This window comes from Oncorhynchus mykiss, chromosome 18 (assembly GCF_057628025.1).
Source record: "Oncorhynchus mykiss isolate SJ-2025 chromosome 18, ASM5762802v1, whole genome shotgun sequence".
Lineage (NCBI taxonomy): Eukaryota > Metazoa > Chordata > Actinopteri > Salmoniformes > Salmonidae > Oncorhynchus > Oncorhynchus mykiss.
This window is the reverse complement of record NC_143039.1, coordinates 1,729,426-1,747,117: the sequence shown is the minus strand read 5'-3', so window position 1 is coordinate 1,747,117 and position 17,692 is coordinate 1,729,426. Positions and strand designations below refer to the sequence as shown.

Genomic DNA, 17,692 nt, shown 5'->3' with positions numbered 1-17,692 from the left:
ACTGTGTCCCCAGGTTAAATATATATAACTGTGTGTCCCCAGGTTAAATATATATAACTGTGTCCCCAGGTTAAATATATATAACTGTGTGTCCCCAGGTTAAATATATATAACTGTGTGTCCCCAGGTTAAATATATATAACTGTGTCTCTGTGTCCCCAGGTTAAATATATATAACTGTGTCTCTGTGTCCCCAGGTTAAATATATATAACTGTGTGTGTCCCCAGGTTAAATATATATAACTGTGTGTGTGTGTCCAGGTTAAATATATAGAACTGTGTGTGTCCCCAGGTTCCGTGGTGTCCAGACGGGGACAGACAGCCGGGTGGCAGAGCTCCTGAACCAGGTGAAGCTGAAGAGCTTTGAGACAGAGCGCTCTCAGATGGTACAAGAGGAGACCGCCAGGAACCTGGGACAGTGTCAGATGGAGACAGAGAAACACCAGAAGAAGCTAGAGGTAGAGGTCCCAAATGGTGCCCTATTCCCTATATAGTGCGCTACTTTAGACCAGAGCCCTATAGAACCCTATTCCCTATATAGTGCACTACTTTAGACCAGGTCCCTATAGAACCCAATTCCCTATATAGTGCTCTACTTTAGACCAGGGCCCTATAGAACCCTATTCCCTATATAGTGCACTACTTTCGACCAGAGCCCTATATAATCCTATTCCCTATATATAGTACACTACTTTAGACCAGAGCCCTATTCCCTATATAGTGCACTACTTTAGACCAGGTCCCTATAGAACCCTATTCCCTATATAGTGCACTACTTTAGACCAGAACCCTATTCCCTATATAGTGCACTACTTTAGACCAGGTCCCTATAGAACCCTATTCCCTATATATAGTGCACTACTTTCGACCAGAGCCCTATATAATCCTATTCCCTATATATAGTACACTACTTTCGACCAGGGCCCTATAGAACCCTATTCCCTATATAGTACACTACTTTAGACCAGGGCCCTATAGAACCCTATTCCCTATATATAGTGCACTACTTTAGACCAGAGCCCTATATAATCCTATTCCCTATATATAGTACACTACTTTAGACCAGAGCCCTATATAATCCTATTCCCTATATATAGTACACTACTTTAGACCAGAGCCCTATAGAACCCTATTCCCTATATATAGTGCACTACTTTAGACCAGAGCCCTATATAATCCTATTCCCTATATATAGTACACTACTTTAGACCAGAGCCCTATAGAACCCTATTCCCTATATATAGTGCACTACTTTAGACCAGAGCCCTATATAATCCTATTCCCTATATATAGTACACTACTTTAGACCAGAGCCCTATATAATCCTATTCCCTATATATAGTGCACTACCTTAGACCAGGTCCCTATAGAACCCTATTCCCTATATAGTGCACTACCTTAGACCAGGACCCTATAGAACCCTATTCCCTATATAGTGCACTACCTTAGACCAGGACCCTAGAGGAGGAACCAGAAAACCAGACTACTGGAATCCTAAGCATTTTGGTCGTCCTAGTAGGGCAGCCCATTAGCTCTGGTCCAGGGTGTTACATACAACCCCTTAGCTCTGGTCCAGGGTGTTTACATACAACCCATTAGCTCTGGTCCAGGGTGTTACATACAGCCCCTAGATCTGGTCCAAGATGTTACATACAGCCCCTAGATCTGGTCCATTGTGTTACATACAGCCCCTTAGCTCCGGTCCAGGGTGTTACATACAGCCCATTAGCTCTGGTCCAGGGTGTTACATACAGCCTGTAGCTCTGGTCCAGGGTGTCACATACAGCCCCTAGATCTGGTCCAAGATGTTACATACAGCCCCTAGATCTGGTCCAGGGTGTTACATACCGCCCATTAGCCCTGGTCCAGGGTGTTACATACAGCCCCTTAGCTCCAGTCCAGGGTGTTACATACTGCCATTGGCTCTGGTCCAGGGTGTTACATACAGCCCTTAGCTCCAGTCCAGGGTGTTACATACTGCCCTTGGCTCTGGTCCAGGGTGTTACATACAGCCCCCTAGCTCTGGTCCAGGGTGTTACATACAGCCCATTAGCCCTGGTCCAGGATGTTACATACAGCCCTTAGCTCCTGTCCAGGGTGTTACATACAGCCCCTTAGCTCCTGTCCAAGGTGTTACATACAGCCCCTTAGCTCCTGTCCAGGGTGTTACATACAGCCCTTAGCTCCTGTCCAGGGTGTTACATACAGCCCATTAGCTCCTGTCCAGGGTGTTACATACAGCCCCTTAGCTCCTGTCCAGGGTGTTACATAAAGCCCTTAGCTCCGGTCCAGGGTGTTACATACTGCCATTGGCTCTGGTCCAGGGTGTTACATACAGCCCTTAGCTCCTGTCCAGGGTGTTACATAATGCCCGTAGCTCCTGTCCAGGGTGTTACATACAGCCCTTAGCTCCTGTCCAGGGTGTTACATAAAGCCCTTAGCTCCTGTCCAGGGTGTTACATACTGCCCTTAGCTCCTGTCCAGGGTGTTACATACAGCCCTTTGCTCCTGTCCAGGGTGTTACATACAGCCCTTAGCTCCTGTCCAGGGTGTTACCTAAAGCCCTTAGCTTCGGTCCAGGGTGTTACATACGGCTTGCTGAGCCCTGGCCCACAGCTAACTGCCCCTGGTCTTCCATCAGGTCATGACCAAGGAGTTGTACAGGCTTCAGGCGTCCTCAGAGAAGCAGATAACGGAACTCCAGGCCCAGAATGCTGAGCAGCAGGCCAGACTACAGACCTACGAGAAACTGGAGCAGGAGCTGGACGATGTCACCATGCAGGCTGCTGAAAGTAATGTCCTCACGACGTTAGGATAGTCATGTTGGCACGACGTTAGAGTCACGTTGGCACGACGTTAGAGTCACGTTCTCACGACGTTAGGATAGTCATGTTGGCACGACGTTAGTCACGTTGGCACGACGTTAGAGTCACGTTCTCACGACGTTAGGATAGTCATGTTGGCACGACGTTAGAGTCACGTTGGCACGACGTTAGAGTCACGTTCTCACGACGTTAGGATAGTCATGTTGGCACGACGTTAGAGTCACGTTCTCACGACGTTAGGATAGTCATGTTGGCACGACGTTAGAGTCACGTTGGCACGACGTTAGAGTCACGTTGGCACGACGTTAGAGTCACGTTCTCACGACGTTAGGATAGTCATGTTGGCACGACGTTAGAGTCACGTTGGCACGACGTTAGAGTCACGTTCTCACGACGTTAGGATAGTCATGTTGGCACGACGTTAGAGTCACGTTGGCACGACGTTAGAGTCACGTTCTCACGACGTTAGGATAGTCATGTTGGCACGACGTTAGAGTCACGTTGGCACGACGTTAGAGTCACGTTCTCACGACGTTAGAGTCATGTTGGCACGACGTTAGAGTCACGTTGGCACGACGTTAGGATAATACTAGTAGCAGTGATTGACACTACTAGTTATCTGACTATAAAATATGCTGCACAACCAGCAGAGTGATACACACACACACACACACACACACACACACACACACACACACACTCACACGCACACACACACACACACTGCTCTGATGCAATATGTTCCGTTATGAAATGTAACCATTCATTCTTTCCGTTGGTCGTTGTCTCTCTGGTCAGTTGATGATGAGCAGGAAGCAGAGAGAGTTCTGTTCTCCTATGGTTACGGTGCCAACGTTCCCACAACCGCCAAGAGACGACTCAGGCAGAGGTGAGATCTGATCTGACGGGGTACGGCCTCTTATTCACTATGGGCCCTGGTCTACAGTAGTGCACTATATAGGGTTCTATAGGGTCCTGGTCTAAAGTAGTGCACTATATAGGGTTCTATAGGGTCCTGGTCTAAAGTAGTGCACTATATAGGGTTCTATAGGGCCCTGGTCTAAAGTAGTGCACTATATAGGGTTCTATAGGGTCCTGGTCTAAAGTAGTGCACTATATAGGGAATAGGGTTCTATAGGGCCCTGGTCTAAAGTAGTGCACTATATAGGGTTCTATAGGGCCCTGGTCTAAAGTAGTGCACTATATAGGGAATAGGGTTCTATAGGTCCCTGGTCTAAAGTAGTGCACTATATAGGATTCTATAGGGTCCTGGTCTAAAGTAGTGCACTATATAGGGTTCTATAGGGCCCTGGTCTAAAGTAGTGCACTATATAGGGTTCTATAGGGCCCTGGTCTAAAGTAGTGTACTATATATAGGGAATAGGGTTCTATAGGGTCCTGGTCTAAAGTAGTGCACTATATAGGGTTCTATAGGGCCCTGGTCTAAAGTAGTGCACTATATAGGGTTCTATAGGGCCCTGGTCTAAAGTAGTGTACTATATATAGGGAATAGGGTTCTATAGGGTCCTGGTCTAAAGTAGTGTACTATATAGGGAATAGGGTTCTATAGGGCCCTGGTCTAAAGTAGTGCACTATATAGGGTTCTATAGGGTCCTGGTCTAAAGTAGTGCACTATATAGGGTTCTATAGGGTCCTGGTCTAAAGTAGTGCACTATATAGGGTTCTATAGGGTCCTGGTCTAAAGTAGTGTACTATATAGGGTTCTATAGGGTCCTGGTCTAAAGTAGTGTACTATATAGGGTTCTATAGGGTCCTGGTCTAAAGTAGTGCACTATATAGGGTTCTATAGGGTCCTGGTCTAAAGTAGTGCACTATATAGGGTTCTATAGGGTCCTGGTCTAAAGTAGTGCACTATATAGGGTTCTATAGGGTCCTGGTCTAAAGTAGTGTACTATATAGGGAATAGGGTTCTATAGGGCCCTGATCTAAAGTAGTGCACTATATAGGGAATAGGGTGCAATTTGGGATGAATGATTATGGGTTGGTTTTCTGTTAAAGTTTATTTAATGTGTGTTGCAGTGTCCATCTGGCCCGTAGACTGTTGCAGCTGGAGAAACAGAACACACTGCTGAGGAGAGATCTGGAGAGACGCAACGCACACACAGGACAGATCTCTGAGGAGGTAACACACACAGGACAGATCTCTGAGGAGGTAACACATCACACAGGACAGATCTCTGAGGAGGCAACACATCACACAGGACAGATCTCTGAGGAGGTAACACACAGGACAGATCTCTGAGGAGGTAACACACACAGGACAGATCTCTGAGGAGGTAACACACAGGACAGATCTCTGAGGAGGGATCACACACAGGACAGATCTCTGAGGAGGTAACACACAGGACAGATCTCTGAGGAGGTAACACACACAGGACAGATCTCTGAGGAGGTATCACACAGGACAGATCTCTGAGGAGGTAACACACAGGACAGATCTCTGAGGAGGTAACACACACAGGACAGATCTCTGAGGAGGTAACACATCACACAGGACAGATCTCTGAGGAGGTAACACATCACACAGGACAGATCTCTGAGGAGGTAACACACACAGGACAGATCTCTGAGGAGGTAACACACAGGACAGATCTCTGAGGAGGTATCACATCACACAGGACAGATATCTGAGGAGGTAACACACAGGACAGATCTCTGAGGTAACACACAGGACAGATCTCTGAGGAGGTAACACACAGGACAGATCTCTGAGGAGGTAACACACGGGACAGATCTCTGAGGAGGTAACACATCACACAGGACAGATCTCTGAGGAGGTATCACACAGGACAGATCTCCGAGGAGGTAACACACAGGACAGATCTCTGAGGAGGTAACACACAGGACAGATCTCTGAGGAGGTAACACATCACACAGGACAGATCTCTGAGGAGGTATCACACAGGACAGATCTCTGAGGAGGTAACACACAGGACAGATCTCTGAGGAGGCAACACATCACACAGGACAGATCTCTGAGGAGGTAACACACAGGACAGATCTCTGAGGAGGTAACACACACAGGACAGATCTCTGAGGAGGTAACACACAGGACAGATCTCTGAGGAGGTAACACACAGGACAGATCTCTGAGGAGGTAACACACAGGACAGATCTCTGAGGAGGTAACACACGGGACAGATCTCTGAGGAGGTAACACATCACACAGGACAGATCTCTGAGGAGGTATCACACAGGACAGATCTCTGAGGAGATAACACACAGGACAGATCTCTGAGGAGGTAACACACAGGACAGATCTCTGAGGAGGTAACACATCACACAGGACAGATCTCTGAGGAGGTAACACACAGGACAGATCTCTGAGGAGGTAACACACACAGGACAGATCTCTGAGGAGGTAACACACAGGACAGATCTCTGAGGAGGTAACACACAGGACAGATCTCTGAGGAGGTAACACACACAGGACAGATCTCTGAGGAGGTAACACATCACACAGGACAGATCTCTGAGGAGGTAACACATCACACAGGACAGATCTCTGAGGAGGTAACACACAGGACAGATCTTTGAGGAGGTAACACACACAGGACAGATCTCTGAGGAGGTAACACACAGGACAGATCTCTGAGGAGGTATCACACACAGGGCAGATCTCTGAGGAGGTATCACACAGGACAGATCTCTGAGGAGGTAACACACAGGACAGATCTCTGAGGAGGTAACACACACAGGACAGATCTCTGAGGAGGTAACACATCACACAGGACAGATCTCTGAGGAGGTATCACACAGGACAGATCTCTGAGGAGATAACACACAGGACAGATCTCTGAGGAGGTAACACACAGGACAGATCTCTGAGGAGGTATCACATCACACAGGACAGATCTCTGAGGAGGTATCACACAGGACAGATCTCTGAGGAGGTAACACACAGGACAGATCTCTGAGGAGGTAACACACGGGACAGATCTCTGAGGAGGTAACACACAGGACAGATCTCTGAGGAGGTAACACACAGGACAGATCTCTGAGGAGGTAACACACACAGGACAGATCTCTGAGGAGTTAACACACAGGACAGATCTCTGAGGAGGTAACACACAGGACAGATCTCTGAGGAGGTAACACACGGGACAGATCTCTGAGGAGGTAACACACGGGACAGATCTCTGAGGAGGTAACACACAGGACAGATCTCTGAGGAGGTAACACACACAGGACAGATCTCTGAGGAGGTAACACACAGGACAGATCTCTGAGGAGGTAACACACAGGACAGATCTCTGAGGAGGTAACACACGGGACAGATCTCTGAGGAGGTAACACACAGGACAGATCTCTGAGGAGGTAACACACAGGACAGATCTCTGAGGAGGTAACACACACAGGACAGATCTCTGAGGAGTTAACACACAGGACAGATCTCTGAGGAGGTAACACACAGGACAGATCTCTGAGGAGGTAACACACGGGACAGATCTCTGAGGAGGTAACACACGGGACAGATCTCTGAGGAGGTAACACACAGGACAGATCTCTGAGGAGGTAACACACACAGGACAGATCTCTGAGGAGGTAACACACAGGACAGATCTCTGAGGAGGTATCACACAGGACAGATCTCTGAGGAGGTAACACACACAGGACAGATCTCTGAGGAGGTAACACACAGGACAGATCTCTGAGGAGGTAACACACAGGACAGATATCTGAGGAGGTAACACACAGGACAGACCCACAGTATAGTAGTAGTATAGACTCCTAACCCAGTATAGTAGTAGTATAGACTCCTAACCCACAGTGTAGTAGTAGTATAGACTCCTAACCCAGTGTAGTAGTAGTATAGACTCCTAACCCAGTGTAGTAGTAGTATAGACTCCTAACCCACAGTGTAGTAGTAGTATAGACTCCTAACCCAGTGTAGTAGTAGTATAGACTCCTAACCCAGTGTAGTAGTAGTATAGACTCCTAACCCAGTGTAGTAGTAATATAGACTCCTAACCCAGTGTAGTAGTAGTATAGACTCCTAACCCACAGTGTAATAGACTCCTAACCCAGTGTAGTAGTAGTATAGACTCCTAACCCAGTGTTGTAGTAGTAGTATAGACTCCTAACCCAGTGTAGTAGTAGTATAGACTCCTAACCCAGTGTAGTAGTAGTATAGACTCCTAACCCAGTGTAGTAGTAGTATAGACTCCTAACCCAGTGTAGTAGTAGTATAGACTCCTAACCCACAGTGTAGTAGTAGTATAGACTCCTAACCCAGTGTAGTAGTAGTATAGACTCCTAACCCAGTGTAGTAGTAGTATAGACTCCTAACCCACAGTGTAGTAGTAGTATAGACTCCTAACCCACAGTGTAGTAGTAGTATAGACTCCTAACCCAGTGTAGTAGTAGTATAGACTCCTAACCCAGTGTAGTAGTAGTATAGACTCCTAACCCACACAGTGTAGTAGTATAGACTCCTAACCCAGTGTAGTAGTAGTATAGACTCCTAACCCAGTGTAGTAGTAGTATAGACTCCTAACCCACAGTGTAGTAGTAGTATAGACTCCTAACCCACAGTGTAGTAGTAGTATAGACTCCTAACCCAGTGTAGTAGTAGTATAGACTCCTAACCCAGTGTAGTAGTAGTATAGACTCCTAACCCACAGTGTAATAGACTCCTAACCCAGTGTAGTAGTAGTATAGACTCCTAACCCAGTGTAGTAGTAGTATAGACTCCTAACCCAGTGTAGTAGTAGTATAGACTCCTACCCACAGTGTAGTAGTAGTATAGACTCCTAACCCACAGTGTAATAGACTCCTAACCCACAGTGTAGTAGTAGTATAGACTCCTAACCCACAGTGTAATAGACTCCTAACCCACAGTGTAGTAGTAGTATAGACTCCTAACCCACAGTGTAGTAGTAGTATAGACTCCTAACCCACAGTGTAGTAGTAGTATAGACTCCTAACCCAGTGTAGTAGTAGTATAGACTCCTAACCCAGTGTAGTAGTAGTATAGACTCCTAACCCAGTGTAGTAGTAGTATAGACTCCTAACCCACACAGTGTAGTAGTATAGACTCCTAACCCAGTGTAGTAGTAGTATAGACTCCTAACCCAGTGTAGTAGTAGTATAGACTCCTAACCCAGTGTAGTAGTAGTATAGACTCCTAACCCAGTGTAGTAGTAGTATAGACTCCTAACCCAGTGTAGTAGTAGTATAGACTCCTAACCCAGTGTAGTAGTAGTATAGACTCCTAACCCAGTGTAGTAGTAGTATAGACTCCTAACCCAGTGTAGTAGTAGTATAGACTCCTAACCCAGTGTAGTAGTAGTATAGACTCCTAACCCACACAGTGTAGTAGTATAGACTCCTAACCCAGTGTAGTAGTAGTATAGACTCCTAACCCAGTGTAGTAGTAGTATAGACTCCTAACCCAGTGTAGTAGTAGTATAGACTCCTAACCCAGTGTAGTAGTAGTATAGACTCCTAACCCAGTGTAGTAGTAGTATAGACTCCTAACCCAGTGTAGTAGTAGTATAGACTCCTAACCCAGTGTAGTAGTAGTATAGACTCCTAACCCCGTGTAGTAGTAGTATAGACTCCTAACCCACAGTATAGTAGTAGTATAGACTCCTAACCCAGTGTAGTAGTAGTATAGACTCCTAACCCTGTGTAGTAGTAGTATAGACTCCTAACCCACAGTGTAATAGACTCCTAACCCACAGTGTAGTAGTAGTATAGACTCCTAACCCAGTGTAGTAGTATTATAGACTCCTAACCCAGTATAGTAGTAGTATAGACTCCTAACCCACAGTGTAATAGACTCCTAACCCACAGTGTAATAGACTCCTAACCCACAGTATAGTAGTAGTATAGACTCCTAACCCACAGTGTAATAGACTCCTAACTAACTCGTGAGGTCTCACCCACACTGTCCTCACCACACCTTCCTTCCTGTCACAGTGTTCGACATCATGTTGGAAGGGTTGCCAACATGAAACATATTGTGTTTTTTAGAGGGCCCTCCCAATCAAAGGCCAAGTCAGTGACTGTAGCGTGAATCAACAAACGGGTTCAACAAGTGTGTGTGTGTGTGTGTCCTAGCTGGAAGCAGCTAACCGTCTCCTACAGCAGGCCCAGCAGCCCTACAGTTACCTGATCGACACGGTGAGACAGAGAGACACACAGATACTGTCCCTCAGAGAACGCATCACACAGCTGGAGGAGGACACCAGGTACACACACCACTGTCTCCTCCTTTCAGTCTCCCCTCCAGTCTCCTCCTTTCAGTCTCCCCTCCAGTCTCCTCCTTCAGTCTCCCCTTCCAGTCTCCTCCTCCAGTCTCCTCCTCCAGTCTCCCCTTCCAGTCTCCTCCTCCAGTCTCCTCCTCCAGTCTCCCCTTCCAGTCTCCTCCTCCAGTCTCCCCTTCCAGTCTCCTCCTCCAGTCTCCTCCTCCAGTCTCCCCTTCCAGTCTCCTCCTCCAGTCTCCTCCTCTAGTCTCCCCTTCCAGTCTCCTCCTCCAGTCTCCTCCTTTCAGTCTCCCCCTGTCTTTCGCTTGTCCCAGGTCCTGTCCTTCTCAGCCCTAGGGGCCCTGGCCAAATGTAGTGCCCTATATAGGGCTCTGGTCTAAAGTAGTGCACTATATAGGCCTCTGGTTTAAAGTAGTGCACTATATAGGCCTCTGGTTTAAAGTAGTGCACTATATAGGGCTCTGGTTTAAAGTAGTGCCCTATATAGGGCTCTGGTCTAAAGTAGTGCACTATATAGGCCTCTGGTTTAAAGTATTGCACTATATAGGGCTCTGGTCTAAAGTAGTGCACTATATAGGGCTCTGGTCTAAAGTAGTGCACTATATAGGGCTCTGGCCTAAAGTAGTGCACTATATAGGGCTCTGGCCTAAAGTAGTGCACTATATAGGGCTCTGGTCTAAAGTAGTGCACTATATAGGGCTCTGGTCTAAAGTAGTGCACTATATAGGGCTCTGGCCTAAAGTAGTGCACTATATAGGGCTCTGGTCTAAAGTAGTGTACTATATAGGGCTCTGGTCTAAAGTAGTGCCCTTATATAGGGTAACATTTCTCTTACAAGCTCCTGGTTGTTAATGTATTGAGTCATTGTTTTGAGAGAGATGGATTTATTACACACGTCTATTGTCCGGTTTCCGTAAGGTCACGCCACTCGGTGCAGGTTTGGATGTGATTGGTGTTCTGTGTTGTAACAGTGCCGTTCCAGCAGCACCTGATCTCTGAGGAAATGGAGGGAGTCGTTATTCTGTCCCATTTAGTCAGCGCTAGAGAAAGTCTCTGTTTTGGGTTTGTCCGTTCAGATCTCTGAGGAAATGGAGGGAGTCGTTATTCTGTCCCATTTAGTCAGCGCTAGAGAAAGTCTCTGTTTTGGGTTTGTCCGTTCAGATCTCTGAGGAAATGGAGGGAGTCGTTATTCTGTCCCATTTAGTCAGCGCTAGAGAAAGTCTCTGTTTTGGGTTTGTCCGTTCAGATCCCTGAGGAAATGGAGGGAGTCGTTATTCTGTCCCATTTAGTCAGCGCTAGAGAAAGTCTCTGTTTTGGGTTTGTCCGTTCAGATCCCTGAGGAAATGGAGGGCGTCGTTATTCTGTCCCATTTAGTCAGCGCTAGAGAAAGTCTCTGTTTTGGGTTTGTCCGTTCAGATCTCTGAGGAAATGGAGGGCGTCGTTATTCTGTCCCATTTAGTCAGCACTAGAGAAAGTCTCTGTTTTGGGTTTGTCCGTTCAGATCCCTGAGGAAATGGAGGGAGTCGTTATTCTGTCCCATTTAGTCAGCGCTAGAGAAAGTCTCTGTTTTGGGTTTGTCCGTTCAGATCTCTGAGGAAATGGAGGGCGTCGTTATTCTGTCCCATTTAGTCAGCGCTAAAGAAAGTCTCTGTTTTGGGTTTGTCTGTCCAGATCTCTGAGGAAATGGAGGGAGTCGTTATTCTGTCCCATTTAGTCAGCGCTAGAGAAAGTCTCTGTTTTGGGTTTGTCCGTTCAGATCCCTGAGGAAATGGAGGGAGTTATTCTGTCCCATTTAGTCAGCACTAGAGAAACTCTCTGTTTTGGGTTTGTCCGTCCAGATCCCTGAGGAAATGGAGGGAGTCGTTATTCTGTCCCATTTAGTCAGCGCTAGAGAAAGTCTCTGTTTTGGGTTTGTCCGTTCAGATCCCTGAGGAAATGGAGGGAGTCGTTATTCTGTCCCATTTAGTCAGCACTAAAGAAAGTCTCTGTTTTGGGTTTGTCTGTCCAGATCTCTGAGGAAATGGAGGGAGTCGTTATTCTGTCCCATTTAGTCGTTATTCTGTCCCATTTAGTCAGCACTAGAGAAAGTCTCTGTTTTGGGTTTGTCTGTTCAGATCTCTGAGGAAAGAGAAGACGTCTCTCCAACAGGTGAAGAACAATATGGCCTCCGACCTGGAGCGACTGCTCAACCACCGAGAGGTACGCACGCACGCACGCACCCACACACACACACACACACACACACAGACACACTCTCCTCAGCCACGGAGAGAGATATGCCCAGAGTCCACTCTCTCCTCAGCCATGGAGAGAGATATGCCCAGAGTCCACTCTCTCCTCAGCCACGGAGAGAGATGCCCAGAGTCCACTCTCTCCTCAGCCATGGAGAGAGATATGCCCAGAGTCCACTCTCTCCTCAGCCACGGAGAGAGATGCCCAGAGTCCACCCTCTCCTCAGCCATGGAGAGAGATGCCCAGAGTCCACTCTCTCCTCAGCCACGGAGAGAGATGCCCAGAGTCCACTCTCTCCTCAGCCACGGAGAGAGATGCCCAGAGTCCACTCTCTCCTCAGCCACGGAGAGATATGCCCAGAGTCCACTCTCTCCTCAGCCATGGAGAGAGATATGCCCAGAGTCCACTCTCTCCTCAGCCATGGAGAGAGATATGCCCAGAGTCCACTCTCTCCTCAGCCATGGAGAGAGATATGCCCAGAGTCCACTCTCTCCTCAGCCATGGAGAGAGATATGCCCAGAGTCCACTCTCTCCTCAGCCATGGAGAGAGATATGCCCAGAGTCCACTCTCTCCTCAGCCACGGAGAGATATGCCCAGAGTCCACTCTCTCCTCAGCCATGGAGAGAGATATGCCCAGAGTCCACTCTCTCCTCAGCCACGGAGAGAGATATGCCCAGAGTCCACTCTCTCCTCAGCCACGGAGAGATATGCCCAGAGTCCACTCTCTCCTCAGCCATGGAGAGAGAGATGCCCAGAGTCCACTCTCTCCTCAGCCATGGAGAGAGATATGCCCAGAGTCCACTCTCTCCTCAGCCACGGAGAGATATGCCCAGAGTCCACTCTCTCCTCAGCCACGGAGAGATATGCCCAGAGTCCACTCTCTCCTCAGCCACGGAGAGAGATGCCCAGAGTCCACTCTCTCCTCAGCCACGGAGAGATATGCCCAGAGTCCACTCTCTCCTCAGCCATGGAGAGAGATATGCCCAGAGTCCACTCTCTCCTCAGCCATGGAGAGAGAGATGCCCAGAGTCCACTCTCTCCTCAGCCATGGAGAGAGATATGCCCAGAGTCCACTCTCTCCTCAGCCACGGAGAGATATGCTCAGAGTCCACTCTCCCATTGAATAAAGCCACAGGATGTGTGATATTGCATCATATATATCCTAATGAAAGTAGATGATGTCATGTAGGTGTGAGTCTTTTATGACAGGTGTGTTTTTATATGGCTGAGCCCAGACTGCATGTCTGCAGGAGGGAGAGACTGAAGGAGGGAGAGACTGAGGGAGGGAGGGAGAGAGGGAGAGACTTAGGGAGGGAGAGACTGAGGGAGGGAGAGAGAGGGAGGGAGAGAGACGGAAGGAGAGAGACGGTTGGAGAGAGAGGGGGAGGGAGAGAGAGACTGAGGGAGGGAGAGACTGAGGGAGGGAGAGACTGAGAGGGAGAGAGGCGGAAGGAGGGAGAGAGAGGCCGAGGGAGAGAGAGAGGCCGAGGGAGGGAGGGAGAGGCGTAGTGAGCGAGAGAGGCCGAGGGAGAGACGGAGGGAGGGAGGGAGAGGCGTAGTGAGAGAGAGAGGCTGAGGGAGGGAGGGAGAGGCGTAGTGAGAGAGAGAGGCTGAGGGAGGGAGGGAGAGGCGTAGTGAGAGAGATAGGCCGAGGGAGGGAGGGAGAGGCGGAGGGAGAGAGAGAGGCCGAGGGAGGGAGGGAGAGGCGGAGGGAGAGAGAGAGGCCGAGGGAGGGAGGGAGAGGCGTAGTGAGAGAGATAGGCCGAGGGAGGGAGGGATAGGCGGAGGGAGAGAGAGAGGCCTAGGGAGGGAGGGAGAGGCGGAGGGAGAGAGGGACAGTGAGGCGGAGTCAGGGAGAGAGAAGCGGAGTGAGGGAGAGAGAGTGGTTTTGCCAGTCTCTAGGTGTGCCTCCCTCTCTCTCTCTCTCTGTCTCTTCTTTCACTGTCACCCTTTTTATCTTTCGTGTCTTGGTCACTTCCTGTCTGCACTGATCCCTGTTTCAACAAGCCTCTACACTGTAGTGGTGTAGTACAGTGTATACCCCACAGCTCAACAAGCCTCTACACTGTAGTGGTGTAGTACAGTATATACCCCACAGCCCAACAAGTCTCTACACTGTAGTGGTGTAGTACAGTATATACCCCACAGCCCAACAAGCCTCTACACTGTAGTGGTGTAGTACAGTAGATACCCCACAGCCCAACAAGCCTCTACACTGTAGTGGTGTAGTACAGTATATACCCCACAGCCCAACAAGCCTCAGTCTGTTGGTTCAGTCTGTTGGCCTGAGGCCTGTTCAGTCGGTTCAGTCTGTTGGCCTGAGGCCTGTTCAGTCGGTTCAGTCGGTTGGCCTGAGGCCTGTTCAGTCGGTTCAGTCTGTTGGCCTGAGGCCTGTTCAGTCGGTTCAGTCTGTTGGCCTTAGGCCTGTTCAGTCGGTTCAGTCTGTTGGCTTGAGGCCTGTTCAGTCGGTTCAGTCTGTTGGCCTGTTCAGTCGGTTCAGTCTGTTGGCCTTAGGCCTGTTCAGTCGGTTCAGTCTGTTGGCTTGAGGCCTGTTCAGTCGGTTCAGTCTGTTGGCCTGTTCAGTCGGTTCAGTCTGTTGGCCTGAGGCCTGTTCAGTCGGTTCAGTCGGTTGGCCTGAGGCCTGTTCAGTCGGTTCAGTCTGTTGGCCTGAGGCCTGTTCAGTCGGTTCAGTCGGTTGGCCTGAGGCCTGTTCAGTCGGTTCAGTCTGTTGGCCTTAGGCCTGTTCAGTCGGTTCAGTCTGTTGGCTTGAGGCCTGTTCAGTCGGTTCAGTCTGTTGGCCTGTTCAGTCGGTTCAGTCTGTTGGCCTGAGGCCTGTTCAGTCGGTTCAGTCGGTTGGCCTGAGGCCTGTTCAGTCGGTTCAGTCTGTTGGCCTGAGGCCTGTTCAGTCGGTTCAGTCGGTTGGCCTGAGGCCTGTTCAGTCGGTTCAGTCTGTTGGCCTGAGGCCTGTTCAGTCGGTTCAGTCTGTTGGCCTGAGGCCGGTTCAGTCGGTTGGCCTGAGGCCTGTTCAGTCTGTTGGCCTGAGGCCTGTTCAGGTGGTTCAGTCTGTTGGCCTGAGGCCTGTTCAGTTGGTTCAGTCTGTTGGCCTGAGGCCGGTTCAGTCGGTTGGCCTGAGGCCTGTTCAGTCGGTTCAGTCTGTTGGCCTGAGGCCTGTTCAGGTGGTTCAGTCTGTTGGCCTGAGGCCTGTTCAGTCGGTTCAGTCTGTTGGCCTGAGGCCTGAGGCCGGTTCAGTCGGTTGGCCTGAGGCCTGTTCAGTCGGTTCAGTCTGTTGGCCTGAGGCCTGTTCAGGTGGTTCAGTCTGTTGGCCTGAGGCCTGTTCAGTCGGTTCAGTCTGTTGGCACTGTACAGTACAGAGAGAGAGAGGCTTGTTTGTAGAATCACACTGTACAGTACAGAGAGAGAGAGGCTTGTTTGTAGAATCACACTGTACAGTACAGAGAGAGAGAGGCTCTCTCTAATGTTGACCCCCCTGTACATCCTACTATACACTGAGTATAACAACACCTCTCTAATGTTGACCCCCCCCCTGTACATCCTACTATACACTGAGTATAACAACACCTCTCTAATGTTGACCCCCTGTACATCCTACTATACACTGAGTATAACAACACCTCTCTAATGTTGACCCCCCCCCTGTACATCCTACTATACACTGAGTATAACAACACCTCTCTAATGTTGACCCCCCCCTGTACATCCTACTATACACTGAGTATAACAACACCTCTCTAATGTTGACCCCCCCCTGTACATCCTACTATACACTGAGTATAACAACACCTCTCTAATGTTGACCCCCCCCTGTACATCCTACTATACACTGAGTATAACAACACCTCTCTAATGTTGACCCCCCCCCCCTGTACATCCTACTATACACTGAGTATAACAACACCTCTCTAATGTTGACCCCCTGTACATCCTACTATACACTGAGTATAACAACACCTCTCTAATGTTAACCCCCCCTGTACATCCTACTATACACTGAGTATAACAACACCTCTCTAATGTTGACCCCCCCCCCCTGTACATCCTACTATACACTGAGTATAACAACACCTCTCTAATGTTGACCCCCCCCCCCCATGTACATCCTACTATACACTGAGTATAACAACACCTCTCTAATGTTGACCCCCCCCTGTACATCCTACTATACACTGAGTATAACAACACCTCTCTAATGTTGACCCCCCCCTGTACATCCTACTATACACTGAGTATAACAACACCTCTCTAATGTTGACCCCCCCCCCCCATGTACATCCTACTATACACTGAGTATAACAACACCTCTCTAATGTTGACCCCCCCCGTACATCCTACTATACACTGAGTATAACAACACCTCTCTAATGTTGACCCCCTGTACATCCTACTATACACTGAGTATAACAACACCTCTCTAATGTTGACCCCCCCCCCCTGTACATCCTACTATACACTGAGTATAACAACACCTCTCTAATGTTGACCCCCCCCCCCCCCCTGTACATCCTACTATACACTGAGTATAACAACACCTCTCTAATGTTGACCCCCCTGTACATCCTACTATACACTGAGTATAACAACACCTCTCTAATGTTGACACCCCCCTGTACATCCTACTATACACTGAGTATAACAACACCTCTCTAATGTTGACCCCCCCCCCCTGTACATCCTACTATACACTGAGTATAACAACACCTCTCTAATGTTGACCCCCCCCCTGTACATCCTACTATACACTGAGTATAACAACACCTCTCTAATGTTGACCCCCCCCCCCCCCTGTACATCCTACTATACACTGAGTATAACAACACCTCTCTAATGTTGACCCCCTGTACATCCTACTATACACTGAGTATAACAACACCTCTCTAATGTTGACCCCCTGTACATCCTACTATACACTGAGTATAACAACACCTCTCTAATGTTGACCCCCCCCCCCCCTGTACATCCTACTATACACTGAGTATAACAACACCTCTCTAATGTTGACCCCCTGTACATCCTACTATACACTGAGAATAACAACACCTCTCTAATGTTGACCCCCCCTGTACATCCTACTATACACTGAGTATAACAACACCTCTCTAATGTTGACCCCCCCCTGTACATCCTACTATACACTGAGTATAACAACACCTCTCTAATGTTGACCCCCCTGTACATCCTACTATACACTGAGTATAACAACACCTCTCTAATGTTGACCCCCCTGTACATCCTACTATACACTGAGTATAACAACACCTCTCTAATGTTGACCCCCCCTGTACATCCTACTATACACTGAGTATAACAACACCTCTCTAATGTTGCCCCCCCCCCTGTACATCCTACTATACACTGAGTATAACAACACCTCTCTAATGTTGACC

The 17,692-nt window shown here is 48.5% G+C and overlaps 1 protein-coding gene across 3 annotated transcripts in view; it reads left to right on the top strand.

The window, feature by feature from the left end:
* The window catches only part of LOC149975343 (progesterone-induced-blocking factor 1-like), a 65,812-nt gene that overhangs the window by 37,201 nt on the left and 10,919 nt on the right, over positions 1–17,692 (top strand). For 2 of the 3 annotated variants that reach the window (XM_090206913.1, XM_090206914.1), the window contains exons 10-15: positions 293–458; positions 2,642–2,792; positions 3,624–3,714; positions 4,866–4,968; positions 9,912–10,042; positions 12,172–12,256. In XM_090206913.1, the coding sequence (XP_090063039.1) occupies positions 293–458; positions 2,642–2,792; positions 3,624–3,714; positions 4,866–4,968; positions 9,912–10,042; positions 12,172–12,256 (727 nt within the window). The remainder of the gene's footprint in view (positions 1–292; positions 459–2,641; positions 2,793–3,623; positions 3,715–4,865; positions 4,969–9,911; positions 10,043–12,171; positions 12,257–17,692) is intronic. The other variant, XR_016488223.1, reaches the window with a different exon arrangement.